This window comes from Electrona antarctica (genome assembly GCF_951216825.1).
Source record: "Electrona antarctica genome assembly, chromosome: 4".
NCBI lineage: Eukaryota > Metazoa > Chordata > Actinopteri > Myctophiformes > Myctophidae > Electrona > Electrona antarctica.
This window is the reverse complement of record NC_136809.1, coordinates 43,177,871-43,191,164: the sequence shown is the minus strand read 5'-3', so window position 1 is coordinate 43,191,164 and position 13,294 is coordinate 43,177,871. Positions and strand designations below refer to the sequence as shown.

Genomic DNA, 13,294 nt, shown 5'->3' with positions numbered 1-13,294 from the left:
ATCTTATTTTGTGAGCATCTCTCCACAACAGACTCTAGTGCAGGGTTCCCCAATTAATTTTCCTCAAGGGCCATATTTTGACTAGGGTACCAGGCTGGGGGCCGAGTCCGCACGCACAAGGTCGAGGTCTTGCCCTGAAAATACATTTTCAGGGCAAGACCCCATTTGAAAAGGATGCCCAGTTTGACATGCATAGGCTACTGACCCCCATTTAATTCCATTTATATCTGGGACCCCCTCAAAAAAAAAAAAAACGTATTTATTTTAATTTTTTTGAAATTCTTCCAGGGGCCACAAGGGGGGCGCTCCGCGGGCCGCAAATGGCCCGCGGGCCGCCTATTGGGGAACCCTGCTCTAGTGAGTCCGGCCTCTCACCTATACTGAGCCAGCCTTCTTCACCAGTTCAGTCACTTAGCAATTAGCATCCTTCATCTCCAGCAGACTGCCAACAGAACACTTGTCACTGCTGACTGGTACAGCAGTGTTTCATAAAGCACCCTGCTGCAAGACAGGGTCTAATAACATTGTGGCTTCTCTGTGCTATCTGTAGCTATGGATACCAAGTGAATAAATGTACAGTTTATGAACAAAGCAGCAGCAAAGATGTGCGCATGTGCTAATGAGCTGAATAACTGAGCTGCAATTGGCACGATTAGTGGATGAAATGTGCGTGAAAGAAATTGAACAGTTTTTCCCAATAAGATATCGAGCCTACGTTTTGCCTTGTTGTATCTTTTCATAAACTCTCAAAGTCAAATCTCATGAGACTGCAAATCTTGTCCCAGGTTTCCCAAAGGTGAGTGGTGACACACGACACCTTCATGTGTTTCCAGTTCAAATCTGCTGCTGAGCCAATCTGACGAAGCTATGGGAAAATAAACCCAAACATTTGGTCTGAACTAGGCTTAACAGGCACTATAGCAGGGGACAGAGGACAGCAGGGTTTCCTTCAAAGTTCTCTTATTTCTGTACAGCACCAGAAACCTACATTCACCTGCTTGCCGGGTGAGACTGCATAAATCAGCCATCACCCACCCGATTGTCTATCTATACTTTTGTGGAGACAATCGATTGGTCTACTTTCCTTGCGTCATCCTTGGTCTACTAACGGGAGATACAATACAGACCAAAGCTGTTGGATGGCCCCTTTGATGCCACACAATAAAAACATACTCCTCTCACAGAGGCTCCAAATGTGTAAGCTGCTCAAATGTTCTTTCCTCCCCTCTTTAGGGATAAACATGTGTGCACAGGACATGTCTGTCCTTTCATAGAAACGCCCTTCCCTCTGTGATGCCACTGTGTAGTTCCTCTGTGACGGCCTCATAACGCCCAGCACGGCTGTTTAGAAAATAGATGGGATCGCTTGTGTGTTGTGGACTGTAGCCTTCCTTCTGCAGCCGCATCTTCTGAATTTTAAAGGTCCCTGTTGACGAACAGAGAAAAGGTGATGATTGTGTGTGTGTGTGTGTGTGTGTGTGTGTGTGTGTGTGCGTGCGTGCGTGCGTGCGTGCGTGCGTGCGTGCGTGCGTGCGTGCGTGCGTGCGTGCGTGCGTGTGTGTAGTACATATGTGTGTGTACTGTATCTGTCTGAGCCTGTGCCACCTTTGTGCATGTGTGTACACTACAGTATATGTGTGCATATCGTACCCAGTACCTACCCATGTATGATGTATGTGTGTTGTTGAGTGCGTGTGTGTTCAATCATACACTATACAGTACCGTATACATATACACATATACATGTATGGATGCCTCACCTGTTGTGTCAATTTGTGTCATGAGTCGTATGAACACAGGCCATGCGTAGGAAGGCAGGGCTTTCTTTGTAGCGGTCAAGAATGTGCCACAGTCAAACTGGCCTCCTGCATGAGTGATGGCAGCCATACCAGCCTTCCCTTCCACACCTGGAAGATGGACAGAAAGGTTAACAGACAGGAAGCTGGTCAGGTAGACAGATATTGTTGACATACTGTGAGATATTACACAGTATATAGAGGTTTTAACAAATCTTCGAATAGACATATTTTGGTCATAATTCTATTATTTCCTATCCTAGCTAGTACTAGCTCTATAGAAGGTATGCATGCATGAAGTGAGTGGCAAATCGAGTGGTAAGACTTTTCTGTTTGGATGTATGGGCTGTCAAGGCCAGAAAGTCATTTTTTGCTAACTTCTGGATATGATGATGATGTCTCTATTCTCCCTCTCTGTGTGTTGTCACTTGTCAGTACCTGGTACTGACACTCCGTACACAGCAACGCCTGTCTGTCCCAACAGGCTGCTGAGGACTGCTTCCACCTCTGTGGTGGAGACGTTCTCCCCTCTCCAGCGAAAAGTGTCCCCAGTGCGGTCCCGGAAATAAATGTAGCCAAGCTCGTCCATCACCAACACGTCACCTGGGACAGACAGACAGACAGACAGACAGACAGACAGACAGACAGACAGACAGACAGACAGACAGACAGACAGACAGACAGACAGACAGACAGACATACAGACAGGCAGGCAGGCAGGCAGGCAGGCAGGCAGGCAGGCAGACAGACAGACAGACAGACAGACAGACAGACAGACAGACAGACAGACAGACAGACAGACAGACAGACAGACAGACAGACAGACGATTGAAATATGTATTAACAGTTTGCAGAATTACAGTACATTTCAAGCACAAACTCAATACAAAGACTGTTAACTGTGAGTGGACAACCCAATTAAGCATCACACTTGTTTACAAGAGGGTCCACCTTGTTCAATTCATCAAAACATTTATAGACGTACAAATAGACACTTCTATATATAGTCTGGGTTGTACATGGTTCGTTGCACTTCCTCTGGTGTTATGGGTGTGGACTTCGTTAACATTAAGGAAGTATCTAGACAGGTACATGGGTATCTTGGTGGTGTATCGAATCTTGTGGACCAGACCCATTGCAAGATGCTGTACTCTGTCGTCAACCCTAAGCCAGAGAGAGAATGTGGAAGAGGGACAGACGGGAAGAGAGAGAGACAGGTGATCATAGATGATTTTTACATGACATACCCTACTACCAAGTAAAACATGATGGTATAATATCACAAAATGTATGTGGCAAGGGGCGTGATCTAGGTGCTGTCTGTGAGTGGGGTGACAGGTCTGGCTCTAAGGGGCGTGGTCTAGGTGCTGTCTGTGAGTGGGGTGACAGGTCTGGCTCTAAGGGGCGTGGTCTAGGTGCTGTCTGTGAGTGGGGTGACAGGTCTGGCTCTGCCAGCTCACAGGCGCACTGTGCTAATGAAATAAAGGACGGGCGCTGTGTAAAGTGTGTATATAAGAGATGGCCACCCACGCGGCTTGATGTTTCTTCCTAAGGGCGAGTTTTTCCTTACCACTGTCGCGTAATTGCTTGCTCTGGGTGGGATCTCTGTCGGCTACCTTTGCTCTACATGTAAAGTGTCTTGAGACAGCTTGTTGTGAATCTTTTTTCAAGTTTGCCAGTCTCATTGTCATTCTTTTCTGTTTGTGAAACAAAAAATCTAGCAAAATGCCATTAAACCATGCACACCTGTGTTGTTGTTTGAATATTTAAAAACAACACCTTTCTCCTGACACCAGTCATCAAAGAATTTGACGGCTCATAATTAATTCTAGGCTTCATGGGTTGAGTAATTTGATAGAAGAAAAAAATGTTAGTATATGGACAGAAAGTACATCTGAAACGGTGCTGAAACACTTGTGTGGATGGAGATAATTTTTTTTTTTTTTTAAACTCTTTATTTTTGAATTTTTGAATATGCAAGAGAGATAATTTTTAAAGTGTACTAGTGTAGACATGAGAAAAACTGTAAAACTGTAATGTCACAGATACCTGATATATAAGCTGAATCTCCACTCCCAAAGACGTTGTGAGCAATTTTGGAATTGGTCGACTCTTGATCAGCGTAGCCGTCAAATCTCCTGAGCGGATCGTTCTGGTCGATGTGCCCCACCAACACACCTGGCTCACCTGCAGGACAAACAAGGGGAACATGAAAGAAGAGAGAGTGTTCACCACATGGACAATGCATTGGCAACTGCAGGGTTCTGATTTTCAATTTAGTTTTCTCAATGAAATCTTAGTATAGTGCCAAATCACAACAGGTTGTCTCAAGGCAAGACACTTTACATTATAGGGCATAGAGACCTGTCATTGTCCCAGTGTTGATTTTTACAGACACATTTTGATTTAGTTTAATCAGTCTTTTGAATAAATTTACATTTAGTTTTAGTCCTATTTTAGTCATCTGAAATGTTTGTTAGTTGACTAAATATCATAAGATTTTAGTCGACAAAAATGTAGTTTGGCAGGCCTTGATGGTGTCCTAAATAATGCCTGATTTTACACTTACTGCATGTTGTATGCTGACAATCGCCAATCTACAAGCTCTGAGCTTGTAGATCTGCTATTTTCAGAGCACAACACTTGACCATAAAGCGTGACGCGTTGTGAGCTTGTCATTACAATGGCATCAAGGCCCGCCAAAATACATTTTAGTCGACTAAATCAACTGTAGATTTAGTCGAATAAAATCCTATGATATTTAGTCGACTAAAACTAGACTAACACTAAGACATTCCAGGTGACTAAAATGTGACTAAAACTAAATGAAAACTATTCAAGAGGCTATGACTAAAAACAACAGTGGTATGCGTGCACATTCTCACCAGGCAGACAGGGTATGCGTGCACATTCTCACCAGGCAGACAGGGTATGCAGAGTCCCTGTGTGTCACGGAGCAGCTCCATGGTCTCCTCCTGTACCCTGACCAGTCTGATGGGATAGAACCCTGGGAAGATGCAACTGTTGAAGCCACACGCCCCCACCTGGACAAACACACATATTACACGCTGAACACTGTCAGGAAACAAATCTCCATATTTCATCTATTTATTTATTCTTTCATAAATGAATGCCATATTCTATAGTTTGTCATACAGTAGGCTATATGACAAAGGTGCAGCTTGCGAGCTTACACACGGTATCATCTGCTATGTTTTGCTTAAATCTGTGTATAAGATGCTAGTAACTATACCGGTAAATTGAAGCATATTTTCAATTGTCTGTCCAAATCAAATACGCCAAACTTCTGGGAGTCCAGATTGTTTACAGGCCTGCCTCGCAGAAATAAATCCCCGGATGCAAGGGTGATCTGGCTTTCACTGTCCAAGCTCCTAAACTCTGGAATGTCCTGCCTGAGGCTGATTTTTTATTGTATTTTAATCACTTTTAGAAGAACATCTGTTCAGAAAAGCCTTTCGTAAATCACCTTATGTATCCTGGTTTATCTCTTGGTTCTCGCTCATCTTACATTCTGTTTTGAAGCTCTTTTATTTGTCGTCTCTGTTACCACAACTCTTTTAAATTGTGTGATTCACTGAATTGTTATTTTATGGAATTTTGCTCTGATTTTGAAGCAATCTCTGTTTAAAAAAGGTTGTTGTTGTTATTATGTCCAAGTTATCACTGTGAAATGTTTCATATGTTTATTGCTATTTTGGTACACGGTAAAAGACACATGTATACACAGAAACACACCTTTCCATCTATGTTGATGAGGCTACAGTTGCACTCGGTGGCTCCGTAGAATTCTCCCACTCGTCGTATTCTGAACCTTTTTACAAACTCCTCCCACACGACAGGACGGAGGCCGTTGCCTATGGCAACACGCACCTGATGATGAGCCTCAGCGGTATGTATAGGCTGGGCCAACAGGTAACGGCAGATCTCACCTATGTATTGAATTACCTAGAAAAACGCATACATGTAAGCACGCACGCACGCACGCACGCACGCACGCACGCACGCACGCACGCACGCACGCACGCACGCACGCACGCACGCACGCACGCACGCACGCACGCACGCACGCACGCACGCACGCACGCACGCACGCACGCACGCACGCACGCACGCACGCACGCACGCACGCACGCACGCACGCACGCACGCACGCACGCACGCACGCACGCACGCACGCACGCACACACACACACACACACACACACACACACACACACACACACACACACACACACACACACACACACACACACACACACACACACACACACACACACACACACACACACACACACACACACACACACACACACACACACACACACACACACACACATTAATGAGTCATCGCTAGCTGTTCTATCGTATTTGTCATTGGTTCCAATTCTGGCAGCGCTACAACAGACAAGTCAACACTAAAACTGTTGATTGATATTGGCGCCTGACTATATGAAGAGATGCAGCAACTAGCAGCAGTTATTCTACTGACTATATGAAGAGATGCAGCAACTAGCAGCAGTTATTCTACTCCTGCACAGTACAATCCTCAGTGTTCACTCAACTCTAAAAGTGCAAAGTCCCATTTGGTGACCCAAATGGGATACCAAAGACACATACAGTAGGCCTCCAATTTGGTCGCAGCCTTTACCCGCAGCGCGGCCCGCAATTCAGCCGCTGCCCGAAAATTACGAATAATAGGAGCTTTCTCTGTCCCTTAATGGTATTTTCGTCCAGCATCACCCGCTATCGTTTTAGCCGACACCGGTATTTGCGCCTAGAGGTGTGGTCAGGGGCGTGTTGGCACGCTTTCCCCTAAATTGCTATTTTGGTCACACATATTTGGGAAAGCGATAGTGGCATTTAAAAGCACCCGTAAGCCATGCCAAATTAGTTTGGTAAAGAGCGGCCACTGCGCGCTTCAATGGAGATGTACAGGCACAGACTAGTCAGGCTGCCTCATCTCTCCAATATTCATATTGCATCTCTTTGTTATTTTCCTATAATCAGCTGAAGTGAGTGTCTGCCACTTCCTGTGTCCATTGTGTTTATATAATTGTATAGTCAAAGAAGTTATTTGTGCCAGCCTGCCAGCCACCAAATGAAAGCCCTAATTTCGTAGTTTACATAGAACTTTGACATTTTAAAAATGGGCTAGATTTGAGCGAGTTGAAATGAAAAGACGAGTGTTCTTGGCTCTTTGCGTGTGGAAAAAAAAAGAACGACACGGGGGGCGGGGGGTGCAGCACAAGTGAGGCAGCAACGGGCTGAGGCTATGAAGCAATATAGCACTAACGGGCAACGCATAAGGGATCTATTAAAGGCAATGGGACGTGGACTGGTGATTGGCCCAAACCACACCTATGCATAATATAACGGGTAACGGAGGTGTTTAAGGGATTTAGACAGGTAACCAAAATACCAACTTTAGTGGGGGAACACCCTTTCCCCACTCCTAAATCCCCAAATAGTGGCTTTAGGAATATGAGACAAAAATGGAGCCCTTACTGTGCTGTTGCATTGGGTCCGTTTTTAGAGTGTGTGTAGTACTCACCGTACAGTTGTACTTGGCACAGTCTTGCCAAAAGTTACGGGCGGAGAATTTCCTTTTAACCACAACAGTGAGACCAAAGAGCAAGCACTGGCCTACACCCATGATATTACCTAGATAACGCACGCACGCACGCACGCACGCACGCACGCACGCACGCACGCACGCGCACGCACACACACACACACACGCACACACACACACACACACACACACACACACACACAATGAGCTATTAGAATCGGTCAAAAAGAAATAACTTTTATTACTCGTTTACATTGTGTTATTGTGTAACTTATGAATAGTAAGGAAGTGGCACACAGTACCTGCAGAGTGGTATAGGGGTAGGCAGTTATACATGATGTCATCACATCGCAGACCAAAGGAATGGAAGCCAAAGGCAGCAATGCGGTAATAACTGAAAGACATTATAGAACCCTCTAGTCTAGATCAATGGATCTCCACTAACTCAGGCTTCTGTGAACCCAGAGTACCACTGGGATGCATTTTAGACAATATACCTAATCAGGGAATCATTTGGACTCAGGATCAGGTATTAATTACAACCTGGCATAATATAGTCCGGCAGCCAACAGCCAACAGGCTTCTTTTGCTTAAAGTGGGAAATGTGGTATATGTGACCGAATACAGTGGTTTGAGACACAAGTAGGCCATGGTCAGGGACTGATTAACCCCCACAAGGGCTCCATGGGTCGGTAATGTTTTAGGGGCCCTCAATGGCCAATTTCAGGGCCTCAAACCTAGTACCGCGCGGTCCAGTTTCCTCGAAGGGCCCCTGAGAGCCAAGGGCCCCTGGGCTATTGGCTAATTTGGCCCTGATTGTAGGAGTTGAGGCATTACATTTGTTTAACTTGGTTCCAGATTGTAGCTTGGCTATTTTCTTATATATTTGACAATGTGGCCAATGTTTGACCAGTATTCATAGTATAGTTTATTCATTACTTTTGATGCAGTAAATGGTAGTTTTTCTTTTTTTCTATCTTTCTTTCTTTTATTTAGGTATTAAAAGGGTCTTAAACGTCCTTAAAGGGGAATACCACTCATTTTCAACATTTTACTATGTCATTAATATACCTTAGAGCTAATAAAAAGTCCCCCCATTCTGTGTTTCCTAGAACTGACATGGTGAAACACATCTTGATGACATCATGACCAGGCTTTTCTCTTTGCAGATGAGTAAGGCTGGAACCGAGGCTAACCAAGGCTAGAACAGCTACGTACTCACCGACTGTGTACCACTATGGCTGCCTTTGGCATCCCCGTAGTACCAGAGGTGTAGATGTAGAATAGTCTATCTGTACAGAGAGAGAGAGAGAGAGAGAGAGAGAGAGAGAGGTTCAATGCTATAGAGCTGTCTTCATACTTGGTCTGGTATGCAGTCACATACTTACTCCCTATACCTATCTATCCCTGCCCTCATCCTGTCAGCATGTAGCTGTACATGCAAAGGCTTGAAGAGCATTGTTAGGAATGTTAAGTGATAACTCACACACATGCCTGTGCTTGCACGCACGCACGCACGCACGCACGCACGCACGCACGCACGCACGCACGCACGCACGCACGCACGCACGCACGCACGCACGCAGGCACGCACGCAGGCACACAGGCGCGCACACACACACACACACACACACACACACACACACACACACACACACACACACACACACACACACACACACACACACACACACACACACACACACACACAAACTAAGCCAGAGGGAATGAAGGAGTAACGTTTTTATTAAAAAAGACAGTCTGACTACCGTATGCAACTGCACTAATAATTAATAACATGAGTGACAATGTTGCATGGATGTTTCTAAAAATGTGTTTCGGTGGAAAGAGGAGATGTGAGCAAGGAGTGCACAGCCAGCACACTCTGACATGCAAGGGCTTGCTAAGTTTAAAATATATACTTGCAATCATTATTTTGTAATGCGTATATCATTTTAGCAAGTGATATAGCCTGTACCTGCATACCCTACAGTACCTGCACTAAATCACAACGTGCCAATGAATCCTAGCCTTACCATTAAATCCTTTCTTGAGTTTGTGTGCTGGAGGGTGTGTGGGTGACGAGGCCAGTAATGGGTCCAGATTCTGTACACTGAGGCTGGACATTTTGTCTTCATCACTCTGGTTCCCAGTGCTGAGCAAAACCACGGAGGGCTCCAGAGAATCAGTCACCTCTGACACGGCTTAGGAAGGGAGCAGCAATAACAGACACAACATACACAAAATGCATTTTGAGAACCCACACATTTTCAAGCTTCTCGTGCACGCTGTGCGTATATGGTGAAACTACCTCGTAAACTCACAGGAAAGGATACACCAAAGGATACACCAGACATCATTGTTTGCAGTATCAAAGTCTATTGCAGTTCTATTCCATATTCAAGTCAGTCACAATGGAGAATATTATGTTCTGTATTCTTACCTTCAGAGAGCTCTGTCCCAAACACCACGGCCTGGGCCCTCGATGCTTCCAGACAGTGAAGCAAGGGATCCTTTCTCAAATTGTGGTTGATGAGCGCAGCCTCCACACCAATCATAGCCAGGCCCAACCACAGAGCCACCAGCTCTGGGCGGCTTTCCAAGTACAAGGCCACCACGTCCCCCTGTGTCCAGCCCTGAGCCAGTGCCCAGTGGGCCACAGCGTGGCACCTCTCTGCCAAGTCCCTAAAACTCCACACCTGGGATTGATATGAATATCAATATTATCACATTGTTTTGATATTGTGTATTCTCATTGTTGTAAAGCAATTGTAATACAATTAAGATAATTATATTAGCATCAAATACCTGAGCCACTTAAGTAGCCATGGAATAAGCAGGCTAATGTACTGATACATTTTTCACAAAGTCTATAAAAATAATAATAATATATTTGTACGTATATCTACATGCAGCCTGCTGGAGCCCTTACCTCTCCCGTGGCCTCACACACCAGGGCAGGCTTGTCTGGGTACAGCGCCACCGTCTGGGCAAACAGAGCAGGGATGGTGCAGCCGCTGCGCAGGTGTCTCTTGAGGGCAAACTTCACCCTCAGTATCACAACCAAACAGCTGCCACAACAAGGGGAGCACAGAGAATTCATTTGAGTGTAACACACGCACGCATGCACACACACACACACACACACACACACACACACACACACACACACACACACACACACACACACACACACACACACACACACACACACACACACACACACACACACACACACACACACACACACACACACACACACACACACACAGTCGCACACACTACTTACTGAAGATCTCTCTTGATGGTTCGAAGAGCTACATAGAGGAACCTCCAGGTGCCCCTCAGGGTCATGCTGAGCCCAAGCCCAGCCAACAGACTCCACAGCCAGGGGAGGGAGCACAGCCTGCACAGCCCCATGGAGCTCAGGCACACTGCAATACTAACCATCAGAAGCATAGCGGTAGATGGGACGAGAAATTCTGAGAACAAGAAAACGGGCATACATGTTTCTCATTTACAAATTAACAGGGAGGACAAACAGGAAGGGATACGTTTAACGTGGCACCTACGGTCTCGTGTGTGTGTGTGTGTGTGTGTGTGTGTGCGTGCGTGCGTGCGTGCGTGCGTGCGTGCGTGAGAGCGAGAGAGAGTGAGAGACGGGGGCAGAGAGACAGAGAGTGGGAGGTGCAAAGGTATGAGGAACTGAACATTATAGGCCTATGATTAAAATGTAAAATGCTCACTGTTGAAGGTGTGCATAGTATTTTATGTAGACATAGCACTCTATAGTGTAGTTTCATTGTGGTAGAGTGGCTGGAACGGTATGGTACGGAATGGTAACCGCAAGGTTGCCAGTTCGAATCCGGGCTCCCCCAGACTTGTTGAAGTGTCCTTGAGCAAGACACTGAACCCCTAATTGCTCCTGATGTGCTGGTTGGTAACTTGCATGGTTTCTGCTGCTATCGGTGTATGAATGTATGGGTGAATGTACAGTAATGCACAATCTATGTAAAAGCGCCAAAGGCGCTATATAAATGCACCATTTACCATTCGCTGTTAGATGGATGTTAGGTTCTTAGCTTATTATGATTCTTGATGAGTAGTTTGAAATTAAATGTATTTGATAAATGCCTTAATTGTAAATTGTGTAGGCTACTTAGCATAGTCATTCTCTATTCACTATGCACACCACTATAAACAGTAAACACACACACACACGCACGCACGCGAACACACACGCACGCACGCACGCACGCACACACACTCACTCATAGGCTTAATGAGTAGTTAGTCCTACTACTTGCTGCTGCTACAGTATGATACCTAGCTGATGCATCCATAGCCTAATGTTTATTTTATCTTCTGTAGCCTACTTTGGCAAAACAAAACATATCCAATCATGTCTATAGATGTTTTCAGTCTCTGGCACTGTTATTCATGTCAAGTAATATGAGGCTTCAGAAGTTCAGAGGCTATATCATCGACATCGCACGCACGCACGCACACACACACACACACACACACACACACACACACACACACACACACACACACACACACACAAAGACAGACACACCGGCGATGAGGTTTACCTGTCTGAAGAAATTATGTGACTCAAAGAATTCAAAGCACTCTGGTCCAAAACTCCACCAAATCCCTTAAATAGCCTATATCCTATCATCAGCAACAGTTCGAAATTATATTAAACTATAGGCTAATTAGGCTACACGCCTCTGTTCAAGCCAATGTGCAATGTCAAATGCTCAAAAACATCGAACAGGACAGGCGGAGGGCGTGGCAATCGAGAATGGAGAAACGTCACAATTGTTGGATAATTGTGCTGGGTAGGCATGGCCTATGTGTGACTCGATCATGTTTGTTCACAGGTGTCAAAATATAAATCAGTTGGGGGCGGGCGGACACATGTCTGTGTCATAGGTAAGGTAAGGCCAATGTGTCATACAGTATAGGTACGTAGGCTACAGAACACAACAGATCTGGACAGGACGAATTTGGCACGAACATTTGCCTGCCTTCTTTCTTTCTTTCTTTCTTTCTTTCTTTCTTTCTTTCTTTCTTTCTTTCTTTCTTTCTTTTGTTTTTGTTTTTAAGATTTTGAGTTGACACATCAGGAAAAATTTCTGTTAGGCTACAAAGCCAAATTTGCCCAGGTCTAAAATGTAATGTCCTCCATGTTGGTGATTTGCCAATGGATATAGAACCATGTGAATAATTTAGCAAAGCAATCTTCTGAAATGTTATATGTTCTGTTTATTAAAGAGCTGGAGAGACAAGTAGATGAGTCTACCTGTCTTTCCAGCTCTTTAATAAACAGAAAATATATTTTCAGGTAGGTGACAAAATTTCAGCCAATCAGGAGAGAGTATAGCCATTTACTGTATCAGCTTAATTTATATAGTGTACCCTCAAAAGCTGGACATAGGGGCTAGCACCCCTCAAAAATTGACAAAAGTATTGCTATAGTATTGCTATAAATTGACAAAAGTATTGCTATAGTGTTTGTTCAGTAACAGGAGTCCTGTTACTGAACAAACACTATAGCAATACTTTAGTTTTCAGACATGATTGCAGTTGCCTCAATCCATCGGTAGAGGGAGACAACCGACATAAAATGTATAGATTGTAGCTTTAAGTTAAATAACTCTGAAACTACAAATCATTTCAAAGTAAAAAGTTCCAGCATGTGTCTACACAGTAAGCCGAATTATAAAATGTGTGAATGGAGTTTCTAGGTGAAAGTGATTGTTGGACGTGCCATAGAGCTGCCATTGATCCCCATTATACATTTCTCAAATTTGAAAGCACTATATTTCTAAAACTATGAAACATTTCAAAGATTTATTTTCAGGCATCTCCACCGTAAGATGAACTATAGGTTTGA

The 13,294-nt window shown here is 44.6% G+C and overlaps 1 protein-coding gene across 1 annotated transcript; it reads right to left on the bottom strand.

Moving 5' to 3' along the window:
* Positions 1 to 226: 226 nt before the first annotated feature.
* Positions 227 to 12,116, bottom strand: LOC306921419 (long-chain fatty acid transport protein 1-like). Its single transcript, XM_079498544.1, has 14 exons — positions 11,985 to 12,116; positions 10,679 to 10,871; positions 10,322 to 10,460; positions 9,833 to 10,088; positions 9,426 to 9,593; positions 8,612 to 8,681; positions 7,692 to 7,783; positions 7,369 to 7,478; positions 5,553 to 5,762; positions 4,714 to 4,840; positions 3,846 to 3,983; positions 2,235 to 2,399; positions 1,761 to 1,907; positions 227 to 1,426 (listed from the first exon to the last, which is right to left on the bottom strand). Exons 2-14 carry the CDS (start codon positions 10,846 to 10,848, stop codon positions 1,269 to 1,271), a joined length of 1,950 nt encoding a protein of 649 aa, XP_079354670.1. The 5' UTR covers positions 10,849 to 10,871; positions 11,985 to 12,116; the 3' UTR covers positions 227 to 1,268.
* Between the last annotated feature and the right edge of the window lie 1,178 nt (positions 12,117 to 13,294).

Bases quoted from the DNA above. Each gene is read 5' to 3' on its own strand.
- LOC306921419 (XM_079498544.1), bottom strand. From the start codon at position 10,848: ATGCTTCTGATGGTTAGTATTGCAGTGTGCCTGAGCTCCATGGGGCTG. The intron at 5,763-7,368 runs GTGAGTACTACA...GCGTTTTTCTAG, and splicing joins GTGCCAAGTACAACTGTACG to GTAATTCAATACATAGGTGA. The intron at 1,908-2,234 runs GTACTGACAAGT...TCCATCTTCCAG, and splicing joins GTACGGAGTGTCAGTACCAG to GTGTGGAAGGGAAGGCTGGT.